The 24,521-nt window shown below is 42.8% G+C and overlaps 1 protein-coding gene across 4 annotated transcripts; it reads left to right on the forward strand.

Moving 5' to 3' along the window:
* The first annotated feature begins 204 nt into the window (after positions 1-204).
* Positions 205-23,686, forward strand: LOC134454398 (von Willebrand factor A domain-containing protein 5A-like). Of its 4 annotated transcripts, none has more exons than XM_063205376.1 (18): positions 205-443; positions 808-891; positions 6,193-6,395; positions 6,746-6,968; positions 7,424-7,593; positions 8,433-8,547; positions 8,687-8,862; positions 9,045-9,133; positions 9,223-9,367; positions 11,157-11,236; positions 11,354-11,468; positions 12,012-12,170; positions 12,703-12,806; positions 15,662-15,879; positions 16,512-16,793; positions 20,458-20,600; positions 21,337-21,460; positions 22,948-23,686. In XM_063205376.1, exons 2-18 carry the CDS (start codon positions 849-851, stop codon positions 23,025-23,027), a joined length of 2,469 nt encoding a protein of 822 aa, XP_063061446.1. In that variant the 5' UTR covers positions 205-443; positions 808-848; the 3' UTR covers positions 23,028-23,686. The 4 variants fall into 4 exon arrangements, with proteins under 4 accessions (XP_063061446.1, XP_063061450.1, XP_063061448.1 ...); XM_063205380.1 differs by having other exon boundaries at positions 22,951-23,686; XM_063205378.1 differs by having other exon boundaries at positions 216-270.
* Positions 23,687-24,521: the final 835 nt, after the last annotated feature.

Genomic DNA, 24,521 nt, shown 5'->3' on the forward strand with positions numbered 1-24,521 from the left:
CCTCCTTGATTTTTAATGTCTAGGAACCCACTAACTCAAATCCAGTGAGAAACGCCCTCAACTCAAAATTGCGAACGGGTCTACAGGGCTGGTCCAGGACTAATACTTGCAAGAAATGCCCACATTGTTGTCCACATCCACAAACAGCAGAGCTTTGTTTGACAGGGAGGAAACAACGAACCCCAGTGGATAAATGGAGCAACGCGCTGAGATGTGGCGAGAGGAGGACCGTGAAGCTTTATGATATCAGAATATGCGGAACTCTTCTGGGTAGAGAACTAGCCTTCCACATAACACCTGTGCAAACAGCAGACGACCCAACCCTGTTTCTGTACATTCATATGCTAGGACATAAATTAAGAGCTGTCGGTGAGGCAAAGCCTGATGTCCTCAACTTGTGTTCTGAGAGAATATTTTGATGCGTCACGCGCAGATTCCAAGGAGTGAGTCATTTTGTTTTTGGCGCATCACTTATGTTTTCCAGCAGCGTGTAGGTTCTAGGAGCCAGGCGTAGCAGCTTTGAACACTTCATACGTTTGTATAGTTCACTAAAGTGTATAGAATGGGTGAAATGTCTTGAATTAATAAAGAACACAGTCTGTGTTGTTCACTTACTATCCCTTTCAGTTTCGGTGGTAGGCTACGGGGTTGCCTTCGTGCCTATAGGAAACACCGCCTCCAACTCCAATGACTCACTTTGTTGTTCCGAAGTGCATGTTTTAGCTTTCGAAACAAGTTAAACAGGCGCACCCTTGGATTAGGGAGGTGTATTATTAGGCTCTGACTGGTTTGTTCATTCATTTGTAGGCTAAGTGTTCAACTGTGAATATCTGAAAAGTAGCCTGAAAATGGAGAGATGCTGTGGTCTCGTTACGGATAAGAAAGAAAAAGGTAAGCACTGCGCATCTCTCTTTTTTGAGTCACTCACAGTAGGCCTACAACATCTTGGTAGGCTATGCTTTAGGGTGAACATTGGTAAAGTGGGACGTTTATGCAACACACTTTATAACAACATGTATGTAGGCCTAAACAAACGGTTTTTACATAAATGCACAAATAACAAACTTTAATATCCATGTCAATTGTGGAATACATTAAATTAAATAAAAACAGCAGTCCCGTTGCCAATGGTCCTGAAGTTGATTCTGAACTTGACCAGTTAGGCCTATGTTTAAAGCAAAATAATTTCTTCTGTAATGAAAATATTTCCAAAATTTCTGCTTAATTTGGTAAAAGACATCCTAGATTTTGAAAATAACATACAAGTTTGACATGTCATATAATGTCATTTGCATACAATGGCAGAGATCCTGAAATTTCAAAAATCGTCCCACTTTACCCTAGCCTGGTTCCCACCAGACGATGTATGTGTAGCTTCGGCGCCCCCTGGCAGAGCAGAGCTTCACACACTACCGTCTGGTACACAGCCATAGAGCACGCTCCGTCTCCAACCAGAAAATAGGCAGAGAATTTATTGCTTCTGCACGGCCTCCTCACCAACAAATTCCTTCAAAAACCTTCTTGTTAATCTTTAAAGAGTCAATATAGTCTCTAATCTGTCTTGTGACTCCTCAATGTGAGTTACCGTTTATATTTAAGAAATAAATGCTCCGTCTATTTTCTGGTTGGAGACGGAGCGTGCTCTATGGCTGTGTACCAGACGGTAGTGTGTGTAGCTCTGCTCCGCCAGGGGGCGCCAAAGCTACACACACACCATCTGGTGTCAACCAGGCTAACTTTACCCATGTTCTAGCCTAGAAACACACTCTCTGCTAGAAATCTAGACGCCCCTAGCGACCGCAAAATGAATTTGCTCCCGGGGGGTCTGGCTCGCTAGGCTACCCATGTTCACCTTTTTGGTCGTCTGGGGCCGTTCATTGGTTCTGAACTTGGGGTCCAGCGGGGCTTTTGGTGCTTTATTTGAGACAGGATATTGACAGGAAACGAGTGGGGAGAGAGAGATGGGGAATGACTGGCAAATTACTATTCGGAATCGACCCGCGGGACGCCGGCGTAGTAAACCAGTGCCCTACCGTTAGGTCATGGTAGGGCCATGGAATAATCAACCAGTGCTCTTCCCCATCCTCCTTGACTGACAGCGTTTTCACACCTGATCCCTTTCAGCCACCTAAGCGAACTCAGAGTAGTGACTCCGCATTTTTGCCTCTCCAAGCGTACCCAGACCCCTCGGAAGCGAACCGTAGGGCCTACTGAGACTTTGGTTGACGTGGTCTCAGTTCAGTTTGCTTATGAGTTCTGACTAGATACACTTTTGACTAGCGGTAGCCTAATCACTTAAAGGGACAGTTTGGTCAATTTCAACATGCAGTTGTATTGCTCACGCTACCCTTGACTTGTCAGTACCTGGTGATGCCACATTTTTCGGCTCAGCCCTTTCCGAGATATGAGCAATTCTAATGGGGGCAGCGTTTGTTTACATTTTTAAAAAATGAAACACAGGCCAACTCCAAATATTTTCCCAAAAGGTACTGCTGTTTGCTAGTTGTCTGCTGATGTTTTATAACCTTTTGGATGTTTTTGGGAATAAATAAAAATGTTTTTTTGAAATGTAAACAAAGAGCTGCCCCCATTACAATGACCAGGATCTCGGAAACGGCTGAAGAAGAAGAAAAAAAAATCTCAGGCACTGACAAGTCCAGGGTAGTGTGAGCATTACGACTGCATGTTGAAATTGACCAAACTGTCCCTAGAGGACCGAGAGTGATAAAAAAAGAAGAGTGACACACCATGAAAGCCTAACATGACCAGAAAGATCAGCAAATGCTTTATTTAATACACTCACAATATGAACAAAAACAGAAGAAAAGAGTCCTTTTGTTGTCAGTTCGCTTTTTGGTCCACTTAAAGAGGACTGAGTTTGGTTCAATTAAAGGAGACCAGGTGTGAAATTCCTATTTGGTACCATGGTACTGTCCCGCTGCACTACCCCCTTTCGGGTGACGTTGGGGGCTGCCCCCTTTAACCGGTAAGGCATAAATGCAATTTCGTCATGTGCATTTGTGTGCTGTGTAATAATCAATCAATCAAGCAACCAATAAATCAATCAATAGGCCTACTAATATATATCACATTATCATACATGGATGCCATTCAAAGAAGAATATGTGTAATTAACTATCATCAAAGGCAGACGAGAATAAAGCTGTTATTAATTTTGCTTACTTACAAATCTGCAAAAATCTGAGGGGTGTATTCACTTATGTGACATACTGTAAATGTATTGTACTGTACATATGGTTGATATATATTTATATCAAGCATATTTACAATATATTTAGGGCCTAAGCCATTTAGTGATTTATAAACTATCAGAAGAGTTTTAAACTCAATTCTAAATCTCACTGGAAGCCAGTGCAACGACCTAAATACCGGAGCGAGGTGGTCTCTTTTCTTTGTTTTATGACGGGAGTCGGAATTTCCCAGTTGGGCTTTCACTTTCACTGACGCTTTTATCCAAAGTGACTTTCAGTTATTTTACAGGATATTGTTACAGTCTCTGAGCAATATGGGAATGGGTTTTTTAAAGCCATGGAGTGAGATAGGGAGTGGAAGGTGTGGAATTTGAACAGGCAACCCTCTGATCTAAAGTCCACTTCCTTAACCACTAGGCTACAGCTGCCCTGTTTGAAGTGGACATGGCACCTTGTATATACCAGATGCATTTGTTTGAGTATTTTAGCACAAGTTCTAATTTGCAACACCAGTCCACAGGAGACCCTCAAAAATTACATAAAATCAGAAAGGGAAAGAGAAAAGACAATGAAGGCGCAAATAATCATAAAAATAAAGATGATAAGAATAAAAGAAACATATGCAGTACATATAAAAAGGGAAAACTAAAGCATTATAATGATATATACACTGTAGTATAACACCATTATTCATGTGTGAATACTGAAAAAATATTGATGTTGGTTCCTGGTTTTAGCTCAGTGAGCATGAAGCTCCAGAGCTTGTTCCCATTATCATTGCATCTGTGCTTAAAGTAGGGGAACCCAGTTCCCCTTCCTCATAATTTTCATCATCAGGACTGGACACTGACACTATTCTGTTAAACACAAGACAGGTGTACTCTATGTTATTCAAAATTAATATCCCAGAGTTATTGTGAGAACACATCTGTTCAAACAACGAATACTGTAACACAACAACAGCTGAAAACAGTGGAGAGCATTTCAAAACAAGTTTTTCAAAACACGTGCAGGCAATAGGCCTACAAAAACGACTTGTGCTGATTTGGTACTGATGAGACTGTCAGAAAATCAGGGTTCCTGCACTTCTTTTTGGATGGTATTTCCGGACGGTTAGGGTTCCTGCTTTCCTGGTGAACCAGTAGCCTGTAAGTAACAGGCTACTGGCACACTGCCCTTTCACGCGTCTCCGCAGGCGGGGTTTAGTCAAAAGATGCTTGCACACGGTTGGAGCAAGCCAGCCCCCTGGGCGTCAACACATAGCTTCTGGTTCACCAGGAAAGGTTCCTACACCTCTTTTTTTCCACTTCAAGCACTGCATTGCATAACATCCATTCTTGAGCACACGCCTCTCATACCTCCCATAACTTACCTCCACCTCCGTTAGGTCAAAACAGGACTAGCCTACTGTACTTGAGGAGTTAGGATTGCAAAACCCTAAACCTAAACCCTAAGCATTTGTTATGTTGTGTGAATCCTAGTATTTATCCTAGTATTTATAAGTAAAATATTTTTTAAAAAAAAAAAATACAGGAAAAAACACTCCCTACCCCGTCTAAAATACCTTAGTGATTTGTTATCAAAGCCTCTAAATCCATTTTGCTTTGGCAGCAGAAGCCCCAATATCCAAACAACCAATGTTACTGTGTTCATGTTGAAAGTAGAGATGCACCGGATCCTGATTTGTAGGATCCTGCCGGATACCGGATCCACTGCTTAAGATCCTGCCGGATCCGGAACCGGATCCTACGAAAGGGTTGAAACACATAGCCAACTCTCACACGTGGGCCCTTTTTATTACATTGTCGCAAACTATTTTTAAGACTCATTGGCTTACTGCCACACTGCCTTCAACGGCCGCTTCCAAAGGGCTTTCACTCCATGCAGCGATTGGGGTTGTGAAAGACTGACTGAAAATCCTAGGCTACGTAAAAAGTAGAGATGCCCCAGATCCTGATTTTTAGGTAACTGCCGGATACCGGATCCACTGCTTAAGATCCTGCCGGATCCGGATAGTCTGAAAAACCCTATTATCCTGCCGGATCCTGAACCGGATCTTGGATCCTGTACATCTCTAATTGAAAGTGAAAGTCCCATTGGGAAACTCCAACTCCCATTGTCATTGTGACACAGCACTCTACAGCACACAAGTGAACACTGCACACAACAAAATTGCATTTATGCCTCACCTGTGCAAGGGGGCAGCTCTCAATGGCACCCCAAGAGAGCAGTGCGGTGGGACGGTACCATGCTCAGGGTTCTTCAGTCATGGAGAAGGATGTGGAAGAGCACTGGTTAATTACTCCCCCCACCAACCTGGCGGGTCGGGAGTCGAACCGGCAACCTTTGGGCTACAAGTCTGACGGCCTAACCGCTTACCCATGACTATCTGCCCCATGATGCTGTCTTTAACACTTGCCGTTCTTGACAAAACGGCCGTTTTTTGGCTGTTGTATGTATTTAATGCTTAGATTTTCATGTACTTCAGTATTATTTATTATTTATAGTTTTATTATGCTAATTTATTATGAGTGTATGCTTAGAAAGCATAGTGATGTTTGAGTGATGCCCACTGTTTGATAGAGACAGCCATAAAAGTTTCCTTAAATGGCTCTCAATTTCTGAAAAATTCTGCCTTTTGTCTCAGAAAAAAACCTAAAATTTCTTAAAGTGGCCCTAATATCCTTCTATAACCACCACTCACCCCAGTCAGTGACACAAGGATTATCTATATGAAAAAGATTTGTTTCTTTGGAAGATGTGAATGGCGAACATACCAAATTGTAAAAACTGTAAATTTCTTCAACCTGACCCGCACTGCGTTGGAATGAATGCCAGTCTTTTTCAGATTTCATTACATCAAATTGTATTAGAAGATTTGAATATTATTCCATCCCAAAATGATTGGTCATTCATTCTACTTATTACATGACGTTTTGTAAATAAGTTGGATATGGCACATTTCAATGTGTTGCTGCAGTTCCCCTGAAGAGTGTGGAAGTGGATGTGCAGGTGCAGGGCCATGTGGCCACGGTGTCCTCCACTCTGCTGTATGTGAATGAAGAGGAGCACCCCCTGGAGGCTGTGTTTGTGTTCCCGCTGCCCGCAGAATGTGCCCTCTGCCACTTCAGCGCCAAACTAGGAGACGTGGAGGTGGTGGCAAAGCTGCAGGATAAACAGAAGGTAAGTACTTTGAGTGTTTGTGTTGCTGCTTTATGTTTACACGAATATGTTGAAGGACACAAGCATACTTCATGGCCTACGTTATTTTTGACATAACCATCGATTAAAACGAAAATTGAGAAATCACTTTCCCTCTGAAGTATGTGCAGCTCTGCAGGCACCGTCGCTGATTGAGTTAAGGTGTTGTGCTGTTGCACTAGAGACCCAGGTTCAAATCAGACCCAACGTTGTTTCCTCATCCTTTCCCAACTCTCTCTTCCCACCCCCCGTCTCTCTCTATATATATTTATGTCTAATCAAGGTTTCAATCACTGCTACAATATACTGACTGAGTGCGTCTCCAAATGCAGGCACGCGAGGAGTATGATGATGCACTGAGCTCAGGCAAGCAGGCTTTCCTGCTGCAGGAGAGCGAGCAGAGCCCAGACATCTTCCAGCTGAATGTGGGCAGCCTGCCTCCAGAACAGAGTGCCGCCATCACGCTGGTCTACATCTCCGAGCTGGCCATGCAAGCTGACGATGCCCTGCGCTTCTGTCTGCCTGCTGTGCTCAACCCCCGCTACACGCCACGGGGTGAGAGACGAACTACAAACATTGTCCAGTGGAGTAAGATAAGTCAAACCCAATGCAAAGGAGTGTACTCAAGTTTTGTCTGCTAAGGGGGTGTTGTCCCCGCCTTTGTCTTCTTTTTTTGTAGTGTTTGGTGGCAATAAGATGTGTGCTACCACCATCTACAGCACTAAGGCAACTCCATTTACTCTCAACCTTAAGATCCAAAAGGTTTCCTGGCCTAAGGTGTCTTAAAGGGGCGTTCACCTGTCGTCACATGAGTCCCAGAAAAGTATGGGCTTGATTTATCTTACTCTTCTAAACGATGTTTGCAAACACTACAGAATATTGTTGAGAATCATGCTCCAACATCCATTCCAAAATCCAAAATCCAAAATCCCAAAATCCATATCTATTATGATCTCTTAATAATGCCTTTATGAAATGAGTTTCACACTGTTTTGTGTTGTTGTTTTCAGACGTGGACCAGAGTCAAATGGCCACTATAACATCAGTGCCGGCTGATGCAGTTCCGTACACGTTAGCTGTGAGGGCTCACCTGTCCTCCCCCCAGCCCATCTCTAAAGTGGAGTCCAACTGCTCTCTGGAGCCCCTAGAGTACCTCAACTCAGATAAAACAGGGGCCAAGGTATGGGGTTGTACCAGTGATGGGAAAATTCATTTTCTACAGGAAGTAGTTCAAAGTTCAGTTCCTTCATAGTTCATAAGTTAAAGCGGTATGCCACTATTTTGGTGATTAATACAGTTAAAATCATTTGCCGGGGTTTATAAAGGTGGTTAAGTGTCTTGTTTTTCACGTTAGGTGTCTTGCAAGTTAAAAGAGGGAGTATGTAGCTAAGCTAGTGAAAGTCAATGGATTGTTGTAGTTAGATACTTGCTCCCTCCTTAACACAAGACAACGCCTAACATGAAAAATAAGACACCACCTTAATAAACCCAGGGCAATTTTAACCTTTTCAGCCCCAAAATAGTGGCATACCCCTTTAATAGTTAATAGTTCATAGTTAGTTCAAGAGGCTATTGCAAGCTATATTGTTCAATATCATTGGCAAAGCCTATACAATACCATAGACAGCTTTTTTTAACCAGAACAATGAAAATATTTGTAATTTGGGGCTTTGCAAGCTGGTGTGGTATGTAAGTCTATGTCTGTGTCTTTGGATATGTCCTTTGTCCTTGCATGAGAAAATAAGGAACATAATTTCAGTTCTTTGTATGACCAGTGCTTATAAAGAACAAAGCTGACTTGACTTGACTTTCTGGTCTTCCCGGCGTCCTCTTGCCTTGGTATTGTCACGCCTTCATGGTGAAAACAATAAGCAGTGCAGAGCGACTTTTGGGATGCTTTCATCCATTCAACACCTCGATTGTACACAAAGTGAACAAAAACTGACCATGGATGACATCAAAGTAGGACAGCTCAGACTACTTTCACATTTACCGGTATTTTTTTCTATGATCCGCCAGGTGAGTTTGTCTTCAGGGCACATGTTTGATCGGGACGTGGAGCTGCTCTTCTATTACCAAGACGCTCACAAGCCTACTGCCATCGTGGAGGCTGGACAGGAGAGCACAGAACCAGGTAATGGGGTCTTAACCTGAGTATCAGTTGAATAATTCTCTGGTAGGCATTTGCTTTATCCTAGGCTGTGGGGTGTGAAATGCTGTGACTTTAATGTCCATGTTAAATGCCCTCTTCTCTTTTTTATTTTGACTCTCAGGCTATCTGATGAAGGACCCCATTGTTATGCTCAGCTGCTACCCAGAATTCCCAGCTTCAGTGACGTCCTCACTTGCCTCTTGTGGGGAGTTTATTTTCGTGGTGGACCGCTCTGGCAGTATGGACTGCAAGATGCACTCTGGAAAAGATGCCAAGATGCGCATAGACAGTGCTAAGGTGCCATCATTGTAGATTTACTGTATGAGTCGGCCACTTGTAAGCTCTCGTGCAAATTCACAAAGATTTAGATTTTTTGTGGGTTTTTTCCTATGCTATTACAGTATACTGTATGTTTAATGATCATTCACATGTTTTATGCTAACTGGGTTGCTCAATCCTCTCTGTTTTCCCACCACCAGGACACCCTTCTCTTGCTCCTCAAGAGCCTTCCTATGGGCTGCTACTTCAACATCTATGGCTTTGGCTCCCGTTTCGAACATTTTTTCCCGTTAGTATGCTTATACATTTTAGCCTGTTTATTCATTATTGTTCAAATGCTGCATGTTTGTCCTTATCTACCGTAACTTTCACTTACAGGAAGAGTGTTGAGTACAACCAGAAGACCATGGACGAAGCTCTTGCCAAAGTGAATGGCATGAGGGCAGATATGGGGGGCACTGAGATCCTGCAACCACTGAAGCACATCTACAGCCAGCCATGTGTTCCCAATCACCCCAGACAGGTGAACCATCAGTAGCCGTCTGGTGTGAACCAGGCTAAACCATCAGAGGTGTATGAGGTAGAAGTACTTAAAAGCCAAGCTTAAACTACATGACTATCGGCCCGATTCTTGGTTGAAAACCCCCGTCTGACAATCTGTGGAACATTGCCCATTACATTACAGGAAGAATGGGGATCCAACAAATAAACAAATAAACAAATAAACCCACCATCGCAAGAGATTGTTGGGCAAGATTTCCTTGTCATGTGCGACATTTTAAGATTTTAGAATTTCGAATTTTGCCGGTTCAAAGAGCCGCAGATAGCAAATGTTATATATCAAACACTGTTTGATATTTACGACTCGAAATAGAACCTCGGGCATTGTGTGAATCAGGGGTAAGACTGACAGCAGCTCTTTGTGTGTGTGCTGGTGCAACACGACATCAAAACAGGACACGGTTTTCAAGTGGTGTAGTTTGAGCCTGGCTTACTTTTGCTGATGTAATTACAACACTATGACATGTTGATGACATCAGTTATTTCATGCTACCTAATGGAATAGTATAAGAGTACTTTTACACTGTGTCCCAAAAAAAAATCATGTACCCCAAGTTACAACATTATCATCTGTTTTTCTCCAAAATGTGTTGCACCTGTTCAGAAAGGCGTAGTAATTTTTGGTGTAGTATAATGTATTTGATATTTCTTTTGTTTAATTTGTTTCAAACATGTCACCAAGAAAACCTTTTTGTTAGTGTTGCTACAATGGTCTGGAAATATCTGGAAAAGCTTCACTTTCAGAACCTCAAGTCATTGCTTTGTGGAGGGGAAGGAAAACATGCATGGTGGAAGCTCAGGGCTTAGGACAGAAGCATATGAACAAGTGGTGACAGAGATACCGAGTTGTGACTCTATTGAAGACATTCCCTGTGCCTCTCAGGTTGCCTTTCAGTTCTGATTCTAAAGGCTAAGGATTTAATTCACAAATCCAAGTGAAAGAGAGACCTATCCTCCCTCAAGAATCTTGAAGAAGTAGTCTCTGAGTGAACCATCAATCATTTTCTGACTTAGAAATTGGGTTTGGTGGCCTACCGTGGCGTAAACGGTTGAGCACTCGTCTGCTACGCGGCTGACCCGGGTTCGCTATCGTCCCGGGTCCTTTCCGGCCCCTCCCCGTCTCTCCTCCACTGTCCTATCTCATAAAAACTAATAAAGGCTTGAAAAGCCCCCCCCCCACCACCACCAAAAAAAGAAACTGGGTTTGGGAGAATACGGAAGTCGGCTTATTCCTTGCCTTACCAAGCTACAAAAGTATCCTGAAATGACCACAAGAGACTGGGGACACTGTAATGTAGGAATATTTACCTCCAAGGAGATTATGTTTTCGGTTGAGTTGGTTTGTCTGTCTGTTCGTCTGTTTGTTTGTCCGCAGGATAACTCAAAAATCTATGAACGGATTTGGATGAAACTTGTTGGAGTTGTTGGAAATGACCCAAGGAACAAGTGATGAAATTCTGGTGGAACCGGAACCAGAAAAGATTCTTTGCTTGCCTAGAAATCTAGATGCCCCTAGTGACAGCTAATTGAATGTGACAATTCAGAAAGACTTCAAATAAAAAATACGGTGGTGTAACATAGTCATGTTCTATCCAGCAGCTTCCTTGCTGGAGTTCTGCACTTTCAGAGTGCATCTAGTTTTGTCACGGAAACGTTAAGAGATTTACAGATCTAAGACTGACAAAATCAGTGTACTGGTTATAACATTAGTAGCATAATTAATATTTACATGTACTTTCTCTCTTTCCCAGATCTTCATGTTCACTGATGGAGAGGTGGGAAACACAAAGGCCGTTTTGGACCTGGTAAAACTTAATGTACATTCTCACCGGTAAGTAAAAGATCATTGTATTTGAATGGATTTGGCATACATAATAATATCAGTTTTTGTGTAAGGAGACTTCTAGAAACCATTCAAATACACTATGTACTGTGTATGTGTGTCCAGATGCTTCTCTTTTGGTATTGGTGAGGGTGCCAGCACTGCTTTAATCACTGGCTTGGCCAAGGAGGGTTCTGGGCATGCTCAGTTCATCACAGGAACAGACCGCATGCAACCCAAGGTAGGAGGTGATGGACAATTGGTCGAGTGGAACTGAGATTTAATGAATGAACCAAATCATCTGGTTTTACCTGTCCAATTAGGACAATTTAGACATGCAGAACTAGGTCTTGGAATACTTGGAATCTTGGGATCTTGGAATGTGGCACTGGGTTGTAGCTTCTAAATCCAGGTTGCTCATCACTGCTGGCATGATTCTTGATCACAGATTTGATGGCATACAGAGGCATTTCATTAGGTACCAGAGCCGTATATAGATATCTCTATAAACGGCTTTGTTAGGTACGAGTTAAGTCTGCCCTCTCTGAACTCGACAAATGACTTTCAGATACGTTTGCTACCGTTTGGTAGGCATGCTCGACCACTTATCCAGGAGGTTGCAATGTTTTCTCTGACAGAACAGCACTAAGAATCTGGCTCTCAGCTGGCATTACCTCATGACCTGTGAACCCAATAATATATCCAGCACACCTCATTTCAGTTGAAAAAAAACCAAGTTGCAAACGTTTCATGCATCTTCAACATGGCCCTCATCTCCTCTCAGGTGATGCAGTCTCTCCGCTATGCACTGCAGCCAGCAGTGAAGGACATCTCAGTGGAATGGACCCTTCCAGATGGCGTGTCAGTCACCACTTTGTCTCCTCCACTCAAAGTGCTCTTCCATGGCCAAAGGGCACTTCTGTATGCTCAACTCAAAGGAGAGGTGAGTAAACAAAAACACAATTGAGGTTTAATATCTGGTGTATGCACATCAGGGCGCTGAGCAGCACACATGCGACCCCTGAGATGAAATGTCATATAGACATATTTTCAGACATTGTTTTCAAGTCAAAATACTTTCTGCCATCCTTTCCTGTTCCTCCTGTCATTTTGCCTTGGTGTTGCCCTGCCCCTGTAGAGAGAACAATTAAGTTTCCCTGCTATTAAGCTGCACAGAGAGACTTTTGGGGTGCTTTCCGCTTACACTTATATCAGCTAATGGAGAGTCAACCACTTGTTGAATGCATGGGTGCACTTATTTATTCCTTGCTGCCCTGTGAATGTTTACATCTTATGACCACTAAAAATGTGATAACAATTTTATTTATTTGGGTGGTAGTAGTTAAACCAGACACCATTTATTCCTTCTCGTTTTATATACTTTCTTGAATATTAGACCATATTTTATTACCAATTCATGCTAAAATGTAAGAAATTCCAAAGGGTGTACTTTTCCCTCCCACCGGCTCCCACAGAGCCCTGGAAATCCTGAGGGATCTGTGACGATACAGTACAGCCTGCTGGATCAGACAGTGAAGAACCAACTCAACTTCAGTCTAAAACCTGCAGGTGGCACAGGGTGAGGAGTCCTTCAAGCAGAAAGCAAGCCTCTTGTCTTGAACCAGTTTCATCTGTTAAAAATAGATTTCAAAAAGCAGTTTGATTGCTGTGATAGTTAAACCAGACCATTTTCCTCATGAAATGTGCTTAATTGATGTACTAACGCTACTAATGACCCGGATTTCCTAAAATCCTGCTTCAGGTGGTACAATTATGGCACATGGAATGGCCAGGTAGTGGAGACACATGACCAAAACCATTAAATGGAGTTCATTCCAAATTAAATGTCTCATGTGAACATAAACTTCATTCCACTTTGAAAAAAAACATAATGTAAACACTTGCCGAACCGGAATTAAGTTTATTTGGAATTAAACTTAATTCCGAATAAAGTGGGTGGTTTATTCCTCTTTTAATTCCAAATAAACACGTTTCTCTGTCATGTATTAACAACAATTCCGGTCGTTCCACACATGCTCGTTGGGCACACGAGGACGCAAGTTGCATGCGAGACTCTTCCAGGTAGAAAACATGGCGAACTTGCAGTCGATGTCTTACATGAAAGTTTTTGCTCATTTTAAAGAACCCATGATGTGGCGACCGTATAGTGATGTAAAAATGCACCACGAACTGATGTAGCACAACCAAAGTTACTCCGCATTACCCTCTGACCACTCCTTTTTCTAAGATAACCGGGTAAGCTAATGTTAGCATTTTAAGTGATCCACATCTTAGGGCCATATGCTAAGGTTTGACCCAGGCTGAGGCAATTATTTTGTGGCTGAAGATGACCAGCTCTCCCTTAAAGTGGTGGTTCGCTATTTTAGACATTAAGCCCTGTTTGTGTGACTTCTGGGGTGAAGTAGAGATGTTCTCATCACAATTTTGACATTTGGTGCTGAACGGAGCATTTGGGTATCCAAGACTGCAGCCCCCCACCTTTACTTTGACTCCAATGAAGCGCTCAAGCAATCGATCATAAAATGGCATCAAACTTTCATTTGCAGAGACATGAAACTCACCGAGTGGTCAGAGGTGGGCAGCGATACGTTGGCTCGAAAATCAACTCGAAATACGCTTCCAGAGAAGATATATTATCATTATTGTCCGTCTTCATTGATTGTATTGGTTTGACTAGTATTACCAGAGAGAGTAGAGAGAGAGAGAGAGGATCCATTGGCCCATTGTTTCCGGGTTCTATTATTGCAAGGGGGAGGGGGGGAAATCCCCCTTTAGGCAGACCTAAGGACTGTTCTATTCATTGTAGGAGCATTATGACACGCCCCTTTAGGCAGACCGTAACCTGGTCACGTTAGGTGCCCATAGAGCTTGAAAGTCCCGCCCCTTAGTTCCGCATTTCGCGGGACCTAAGCTGACCATCTAACAACATGGTAGCGAGTAAATATCTTCCGATCTCAGTCATTACATGTGCTGGGCTACAAATACGCTGTTTAAGAGGCTAGATAAAGATTATTCATGCAGAAGTATCAATGTTTTGTTCCGAGGCCGTCTGCATGAAAAATGTGAAGAAACACAGCTTTCTAAAAAGTTTAGGGGTTCGTACGAAAAATTAAACAAAAATATCAGAAACAACATATTTGGAGCTCGTGGCACAACTCGAAAGGGATCGAAATATCATTTTAATACCGCCATTGGATTAAATGCTACGATTTTCAGCTAAAAACGCTGTTGAGGTCCCATGAAATCGGGGGAAGTGACGTCACTTTCAAGCTCTATAGAAACCTATTATGTTGGCATATCTCTATATACTTAAAGAATCTCTGGTATTACTCCGCGCATAGTAATGGGGGTGAACATCTCTACTTCACCCCAGAAGTCACACAAACAGGGCTTAATGTCTAAAATAGCGAACCATCACTTTAAGTTCACGGAGGCACTGGAGGTTGGCAACCACCCCCCCCGCGCCTTATTTGGCTCGCTCAGCACGTGTGTCCTCTAGCCAATCGAAATGCTTTGTTTTCCCTAGACATTAATTCAGAATTAAGTGAAAGTGCCATGTATACACTTCGCAAAATAACTTTAATTACAAACTATTTCATTCCGAATTAATAATTCGGAATTAAATACATCATGTAACCACAGCCACTGTTGAAATTGACTGGGCTTTATAAGGTGGATATTTTCTGAATAGTGTTGGATTAGCACGGTTTTTTTAATGTTTATATACTGACACAGCCCTTATAGAACAGCCTTGCCACTCGCTATTAAGCCCCATTGTGCCAGTTGTTTGTATTAGTTTGTATTAGTTCTATGGTTCGGAGACCAGAATGAATGGAACCCAATGGAGCTAGATGCTAAAAATCTTAATTTTCACCCAGGTCTCATCAACAAAGCTCAGATTTGAATGTCGTTCTGGAGATTTCAATAAGGGTGTCACTCAACAGTATAATAAAAAAGCACATATGTCCGTTTGATTTGTTACAGGAGGCTTTTTTGTTGCTCACTACTCGCTAGCATTTTGCTAAGGATGTGACGTCATAGACACTTAAAAATCACTTTTTAAGCATATGCCTGTGGCTCAAAAGACCTAAAACTCAGCCGTGGGTATTTTCTATATATAGTCTTTCGAAAGCAACATCCGAATTACACGAGAAAAAATCATATACTGAGATAAAGGCACCATGAGGGGTTTTGCTCCATAGGACTCCATTCATTCTGGTCTCCGGGCCACCACGTGGATAAGGGTGGAACTGCCCCTTCAGTTCTAAATCTGCCATAGAACTAATACAAACCTGCCTCGTTTCGGAAACCGGAAATACACCGTGAAATCAACCAGTGGCGTATCTGGTCTCTTACAAAATCTGTGATACTGATAAGAAGTGCTTTACTCTGCTTCTCCCCTCCACACTGCAGAGTGACTGTGCACCGGCTGGCTGCTCGGGCCCTGATGAGGTCCATGGAGATGGAGGAGAGGGCTCGTGGGCCAGAGGCGAAGGCTGTTCGAGAGAAGCTCCTGGAGCTGAGCCTGCAGTCAGGAGTCAGCTGTGCACACACGGCCTTCATCGCCACCCACAAGGCCAGCGGAGAGACAGTGCAGGGGCCTCTGCTCCACAGACCTGTGCCAACACCAGGTTAGAGGAAAGCTGTGGTTCACAAACTGGGGCTCACAAGGGTACTGCAGGGGAGTCGTGGAAAGTAGGAAATGCTTGAATAAAACCCAAATGCATACATGTGTCTTACAACTCCCAAAAAACAATATTGGCTTGTATGGTTATTTGGGTATGGTAATTACAAAAGGGTGTACTTGTAGAAAAGGTTTGGGAGTAAATCTCCAGTCCATTAAAATTTACCGCCACGTTACACTTGAGTCTGGTCTTCTGAGACAAGATTATTCTTGTTTCCAGGCAACCAACCAACCAACCAATCAGTGAGCAGGAGAGGGACGAGGGAGGGGACTGAGCACACTACATACAAGCAGATTGCATGTCATATCCAAACAATCCGTCATGTCGATATGGTTAAATCAGACCCACATTTCAAACTTCCACAGAGATTACCCCTCCCACCAGTAATCATTTCCCAATGTGCCTGTCTACCAAAAAAAAAAAAATCTTTAAAATTACGAGCGTATGGTAAGTCCAGGCAAGGTTAGAGTGGGTCCTCAGTTATGTCTGACTGTGTGTCATCTCATTTCATACCAACTCCTAACTCACCTGTTCAAGGTTCACCTGTTCACTCATTTTGTCTGGTGTTTTCTCTGCAGGAATGTTTTTTGGGGGCATGATGCCCATGGCCATGTGCTGCTCAGCCCCAATGCCTCAGCCAATGCGTCAAATGGCTCGATCTGCACCTCGAAAAATGGTTGCAAATTGTGCAGCTCCAATGGCACGTATGTTTGGTGGTGGTGGTATGGGACGTAAGAACATTCGAAGGGGCGGAATGGGCGGAAAACCATTAGAATCTGCCAGTTGTGTGCCTCCAAAGGCTGAGATGGATGGCTGCATGGAGAAAGAGGCGAGCCTGCCAGATGAGGATTTCGATATGGGTAAGTATTGAGACCCATTAACCATACACTGTGATGACCTATTGACACAGTATTGTAGAACTCCAGTAAAGCATCATTTAATTGTTTCTAAAATGGAAAATAGTAATAATAAAACGTTTTAAAAAGAATCGCAACAACACAACAATAATAATGATGAAATAGATGGAATTCAATGTTGAAGATCAACATTGAAATTCAGCCATCTTGAAAACATTGACTTTCAAAATGTACTGAACAGTTGTGAGGAATAACTCCGCTTTAGTTTGGCTAGTTTGATTATAGGAGGAAAAACTTCAGAGTGAGTTGAGGAAACAAACTCTACATCTATATCTGTCTAGGAAGAAAACTTAAAAGTGAAAAAAAGTGAAAGCCCATTGGGAAACTCCAACTCCCATTGTCATTGTGACACAGCACTCCACAGTACACAAGTGAACACTGCACACTGCACACAACGAAATTGCATTTATGCCTCACCCGTGCAAGGGGGCAGCCCTCAGTGGCGCCCCATGGGGAGCAGTGCGGTGGGACGGTACCATGCTCAGGGTACCTCAGTCATGGAGGAGGATGGGGGAGAGCACTGGTTGATTACTCCCCCCACCAACCTGGCGGGTCGGGAGTCGAACCGGCAACCTCTGGGATGCAAGTCTGACGCCCTAACCGCTCACCCATGACTGCCCATAAGCTGAAAAAACTAAAAGCGAAGCTTGCTCCTAAGGCTGGTAAGGTAACCTGGGAACTCCCATACTGCCTTTAGTATTACACAATCGTTACGATCTAATCTCACTTGTGATTAGGTCTGGTGTTAACCAGGCAACTGGTAAGGAAGTTCGACAGAGAATCATCGGGGAGGTGGGTGTTCCATGGTGCTGTGGGTAGGCCAGGGTGGAGAAGTGGCTTTTCACTTATTGTTTTAAAGGGGCTGATGAATGAGGGCTGACTGGTTTGTTGCGGTTTTGGGGATTCCTTTTGGGTGTAACCCGACTCTTGCCAGCTTGTATGTTTCGCCTACGTCTTCAGGATATCTGGGATTCCCCCACAACCTACACATTTAGTTAGTGTTTGCTAGTTAGTTCATCCAATGGGGAAACGTTTGTCAGCAAGTGAGGTAAACACCAGGTAATTTATATTGCCTATTACATGATAAACAAAGATTTCACACATGACATTACTCATTTACCCAGATATAACTGATGAATGATGCTCCCTATAAAAAATCCTCATCTTTACTGACGTGCCACTTGAGCGACTCACATTGAACTCGACTCGTGACGTGGCTGAGAACGGCAGGTGGAAGAACAGCCATAATGCCGCCCACCTATAGAAAATCCCACCCGCGATCCTGATTGGCTCATTTGTTCAGAAATGATTCAGATGCTTGCGTGAGGATGAGGAAACAACCTTGTGTGTAGTCTGGCGAAACACAGCTAGATGGCGTAAGTCAGTTCTATCTTTGGGGTGTGTAGGGTGGGCTTCTTCCTTCTTGGATGCAGTGTTGCCAGATTGGGCGGTTGCCCGCTCAATTGGGCTACTTGGGATGGCCATCGGGAAAAATTGTCCGTTTGGCGTTTTTTTAAGCAGTTTTGTGCCCATAGAAACCAATGCAATTTGTTGAAATTGGGCAGAATTTAGCAGATTTTGGCGGCTTTTGAGAACCTTTTGGGCGGGTTTTGATCAGACAAATCTGGCAACACTGCTTGGGTGATTCATTTCCAGGGTCTTTCCTCATCAAATTCAACATTGAGGTGAGGACAGACTGTCTGTGAATAGTTCATGGCTGTGTTTATGCAGTCTATCTGTGCAGTGCTAATAGGTGCGATCGAGATGTTGTCAACGCATGCATGCGCATTTAGACAGCAATGCACCCTGGATGAAAATGCTGCATGACGGTTAGATTTCCTGTCATACTTCGAAATTTCGTCGATGTTGCGTTGACGAGGTGACATGTCACATGGTGTCAAATTATCTCTGGATAAATGCGGCTGCAGTCAGATCTTGCAACCTCTGCAGTTGCTTATCCCCTTCAACGCTCGTCTGCGGACTGCCTCCGAGGTCACGCGCCCATGAACTGGTTGGTCAACAACTCACTCACGTGTGTATATGGGTCTTGTCTCACACCTCTACACAAGTTTGCGCTGGTCCCCACTTCAGCTCCTCCTCACTGCCTGTCCCCCCACTCCTCACACGTGGTGTGTTAGTAGAGCAAATCGGTGCTAGCTCATCGTCTCGTTCATATTTGTGGCCGACTGTAAATGCGCTGTATTTAATAACACCCACATCGTGACAACAAGCTCTCGCTCACGTGCTTCGTCAATGTTGGTCGACAGCAACACAAGTCGAATGGGCCTATTATAAGCTTTACACATGTAGCTGTACACGAACACCAGTGACGACTGAAGTGATCGTTGTAGTGGTAGGTGCTTGTTGAAGACTTGCCATGAATTCCCTTTTTTTGCTCTGGACATGGTATTGACATGTTCGATTTAGCTAATCACAAAACTGTTCTGGCTTGTCAATCTGGGACATTTGAAGATATAAAAATTCAATTTAGTGTTCACCGTACCGCGTCATAGCTCGTAACATAACTGACTTAACTGCCGAAATTCACTCTGGTCACCCAGTTTGCTTCTCTAACTAAGTTAGAAACTTACTTGGTTGCAATGTCATTTCCCATTGGAAACCTAATAAGTTCCTAACAAGTTAGCAACGATGGTTTCGAGAAACGGGGTCCAGCATGGCTTAATGCACAAGAACGGGCGTGTCTGACGCAGGTGCAGCAGCCAATAACGACAACAATGGCAAATGATTACAAATCAATCGGTTGCAGTATCCATAGCAACTACTTCACCTGCTGACGAATTCCCTTCATCTGCCAAATGTTTAATGATTGTCAACTCTTAACAAATCCAACGCAACCGAGACCACAGTTCAAGTGATGTAATCCAATGGAATGGAAATGGAAATGCTGCCGGATGTAGCAAGTTGGCAGATGTGTGTGAATGTAGCTAAAGAGATTCATTGTATAATGACCTGCTGCCTCCCTGGGGGAAATTGGCCAGGTATGGGGGGGCACCTAAGTCACGCCCTTCTACCTCCAGACCATGGGGCCTTAACTTCCAAACATTTTGAATGGAAATCACCTGGGTGAGCCAAGCTACTAGGGTCAGGGGACTCTGATTGCTCTTTTTTGTGAGAGATAGTAGTCAGTTTGTCAGTTCAGTCCAATATCCAAGGTGTGACTATATACATGTGTGACTCTGGAAAAATAATTCTTCAAACATTTTTTTCTGACTTTTATTCATGTTTTCTGAAAAGAAAAGAAAAGAAAAGAAAAGAAAAGAAAAGAAAAGAAAAGAAAAGAAAAGAAAAGAAAAGAAAGGTCCGCAACACTGTTAAATGCTCCCAAATATTTAATGGCACAACGTTTCGGACTAACCTTCCTTCATCAAAGTGCAACCACGGTTAGTCCGAAGCGTTGTGCCATTAAATATTTGGGAGCATTTAACAGTGTTGCGGACCTTTATTTTCTTTTCTTTTCTTTTCAGTTATCTTACGTTTGGTCCAGCACCTGTGCCACTGATGTACGTGCATTCTTGTACGTGGATTACTTTTATTCATGTTATGTCATGTCCATCTGTGTTTTTTAACAATATGTCTGTGGTGTCAGAACCAGAGTCACCCCAGATCACAGATCCCCTTCTTCAGCTGATCTCCCTCCAGAAGGCGACTGGCTCGTGGCACATGGACAGCTCATTGGCTAAAGTACTGGGAACGACAGAGGACAAGTTGGCCAAGGGGGAACCGAAAGGGGTAAAACCAATTGTCTTGAATTGATCACGCATTCAAACATAAATGGGCTGTTGACATTGTTTCTGTTATCTTTCTGGATGACAGAAAGACATGTCTTAAATACTGTTTGGATTTGGAAGTGTGTGTGCATTCAAAAACAAGGAAATGCAAAGTGTTTTGATACCAAAAGTAACTTGTGGAGCAACTTTCATGTATTTAATTTTCAGATGATGGCCTTGCTATTGCTTTCATCTTTACAATTGGTGGTACCACATGATATCATGCATCAGACACTGTTGACAGGATTGCCTTATACTTTCTGGATTTGGAAGTTGTGCTACATGGATTATCAACACAGCTAAAGCTGAAACAATTGAACCCGTAGTCGTCGCCAATTGTACACAATTCTGAGTTAATTCCATCCCCTGATCTGCACGACATCCTCAAATACCATTTCCCCTCTCTAGACAGTGTTGTTCAAGAGAGCTCAACCTGTTTTTTCATTGAGAGTATCCGATGTCGATCCGATTTCTGGCACAAGTCAAGACTTATTAAGGATTTCCATGCGTAAAAAACTTACCAGTTTTGCACAATGCCTTTAACATGTGTGTAATCGGGCTTGACAATATTTCAGCAATTCAAATTTCTCAGAACCCAACCTGCACCCTTGGCCTAAGCCATAGTATCTGCAGTTTAACTGGTGCACGTGCTTTGATCTCCAGTTGTAATTGTGACTGGTGTGTATGTGTGCGTTCAGGTGGACAAGGCCGTGTGGGCTACAGTTCTGGCTCTCATATGGCTCCATGGCTTCCAGCTGAAGGCACGTGATGAATGGCAGTTTGTGGCCATGAAAGCAGCATCATGGATTCAAGCCCAGAAAGGTAAGCATAGCATAGCAAACTTCTATTTAGTTATTGTTTCCGTAAACTACTTGGTACGTGTGTCTTTCACCTGCTCATACAGCGTGGATAGAGAACCTATGGACCGGGGCCATTTACGACCCGTGAGTGTGTGCTATCTGGCCCTCGATATAATTGCAATGTCATGCAGTTTCACATTATTATTATCATTATTATTATTATTATTATTATGCAGTTTCACATGAAAGATGACATGGTTTGTAAAGCAATCTTAGAAATTACATTTTGCAATACAATTAAGTTATATTTTCAGGGGACCTAGTTTAGGTCAGGTTAGTGGTAAAGGTAGCCGCCTTCAATATAGGCCTAAAGTGCAGGGGGAAATCCTGGTTTGAGTTTATAGTATGGCCCCTGTAGGACTTTGTAGAAATTTGAAATGGCCCTTCGAATGAAAAAAGTTCCTCTCCCCTGTCGTAGAAGAATCTTACTGTAGAAAAATATCAACCTCTAAATATTGGGAGGCTAAAAATACCTGCTCAATGTACTTGTCTTTGGTCGAATGCATAAGGCTGGTGGTCAGTGGACTTAACAATAGTGGACTAAGTGAAAGAAAGGGTCATACAGCAAGATTAAATACTGCACCATGCAGCATAATGCAGTTAGCTAAATACTGCATATTGTGGCTACCAGATCCAACTATGGTTCAGCACCGCGGTAGGCTAAGCAGGGGGAAATCAACTTCTTTACGTGCATTCAAAGATGTAATGTCCACACACTTAACTCACCATAATCACTCGAGACTCCAATAGTCCTTAGACGCGAATAGTCTTTCCCTAGCAAGGTAGAGAAATCATACAACTTAACAGGGCTTGCAGTTGGGTCCATGCAATGTGCGAAGTGGAGTGCGGTACGGAAAAGGATAACCTTCCCCAAGCTCACCCCACACCAAACTGAACTGGAGCGCAGGTGCCAGGTAGGGACTAATTATGGGACTCCAGTTACTGTATGCATCACACACGCCCAGCGCCACACCCATGTCCACAATAACCAATAAACAAAAAACCCCAATTAAAAGTGAACCAATAACCATAAAGTTGATACCATAATGAAAACAAAAAATATAAAGAAAATAATTATGTTTCCTACACTGCACCCTACGGTACTGCACATGCATCTGCAGTTACATAGGGTGCATTATCATCTGGAAAAAGAAATGTTTCCTGTACTCCTGAGGATGCATCTCTATAGCAGGCTGTTTTTGTTGGTCACAATACTGCTCAGATTATTCCGATTTAGTTCTTAATGATATTAACTTGCAATTAATTACAACAATCAAGTACATAAAGCCCGTGTGTGTGTGTGTGTGTCTGTGTCTGTGTCTGTGTGTGTGTGTGTGTGTGTGTGTGTGTGTGTGTGTGTGTGTGTGTGTGTGTGTGTGTGTGTGTGTGTGTGTGTGTGTGTGTGTGTATGTGTATGTGTGTGTGCGCGCGTGTGTGCATATTTCACAGTAGGCAATATCTCTCAGTGTGTGGAGGCTGGAAATGCTCTGCTGGGATGTACGGTGGATCAGAAGACTCTTGGCCTCTAAGGACCTCCCAGCCTGTCTGCATGTGTCTCCCTGTGTGCTTATTACTGCCATTTTTTTACCTGCTACCTCAAATTGCTACTTTACTGTTTGTTTATAAAGGTCCCTGGGGTGCGTTTCTCGACAATATCATTGCGAACAAACAAAGTTAGCAACTTACTTGGTTGTAATGCAGTTTTTCATAGGAAACCTAGAAAGTTGCTAACTGGTTACTTAGCAACGATTCTCTCAGGAAACGGGCTCCTGGTTAGTAAAAACCCGTTTTTTTGTCATTTTGGAAGTTGACTCCAACTGAAGTTTAGTGTGTAAATTTAATTTGGGAGAAATGGGACTATAAGCATATTTGTGGTCTGTGTGGTGTTATTAATAATATTCAATTTAATTCAATATGTTCATTTGATGTGGACAGAGCAAAATCACATTGGATAAGAGCAATGATACAGTAAGTAAGTAAATCAGTCGCGGTTGCATCAAAACCGTTGAATGGCGTTCTATGAAACCACCCTGTCTCCTTATACTGTAGACGTCCTTGGATAAGCTATGCATTTGTTTGAGTCAGGAGGCTCACCAAATATATATACAAAAACAATACACACATGATAAGAGAAAAAAGACAATAAAAAGTGAAAGACCAATAACAATAAAATGATAATATTATGCTATATCTGTGTTTCTGCCTTATTTTTCTGTCTGTTCTGTTTTTTTAAGCTTTGTACTGTGCTGTTGTGTTTTTTAGTGTGATATCAATCCCCCTGGGTCTGAAATAAAGAATGAATGGAATGGAATTGAATTGAATTGATGATAATAAAAAGGTAGGCCGCCTATACATGTAAGATTTTAGCCATTGTTTGAGTCAATTGAAAATATTCATGCTGGTTTACTTTAGCTCACTTGTCCCCAAGTTATTTTAGCTCGTTTGTCCCCACTATATAATTGCATAACACCCATTCTTGAGCACACGCCTCCCACACACACACCTCTCTTTACACATACCTCTTCTCTATAGGCCAAAACAAGACTAACACTAGCCTACTGTACTTTTTTCTCAGTCTACTTAGCTGAGTGGAACTACTGTCTGATTGTTGTCCTTAGCAACCAAAGACCTTTGGAATGTAGCTTCATCACTGAGGCAAACACAGATCGCAGGTTCAAAGCAGCTGGTGAATAACTTAAACATCTATGTAATTATTCTTATTGACATTGACCAAAATGTAACATATGGATTCGTTGTTTAAGTAAAATATACAGTAATATTATATCATTGTTATAACAACCTAGGGGAATGGATACAGAGAAAGTAGCCAACAGAGAACGTAATCTGCTGACATCAGGTCCCAGGCCGCCGGGTCCCTCTTGGGCGAAGGTCTTCATGACGTCATGTGTTAACATGCTGCTTTCTTTAACCTGTTGATTAGATGAATCCACACAGCCTGCTTCCTCCAGCTTCCTCCATGTGCCCATTCTCTTGAAAAGATTCAATCAAATTGTGTCCGCATC

This window comes from Engraulis encrasicolus, chromosome 8 (genome assembly GCF_034702125.1).
Source record: "Engraulis encrasicolus isolate BLACKSEA-1 chromosome 8, IST_EnEncr_1.0, whole genome shotgun sequence".
NCBI lineage: Eukaryota > Metazoa > Chordata > Actinopteri > Clupeiformes > Engraulidae > Engraulis > Engraulis encrasicolus.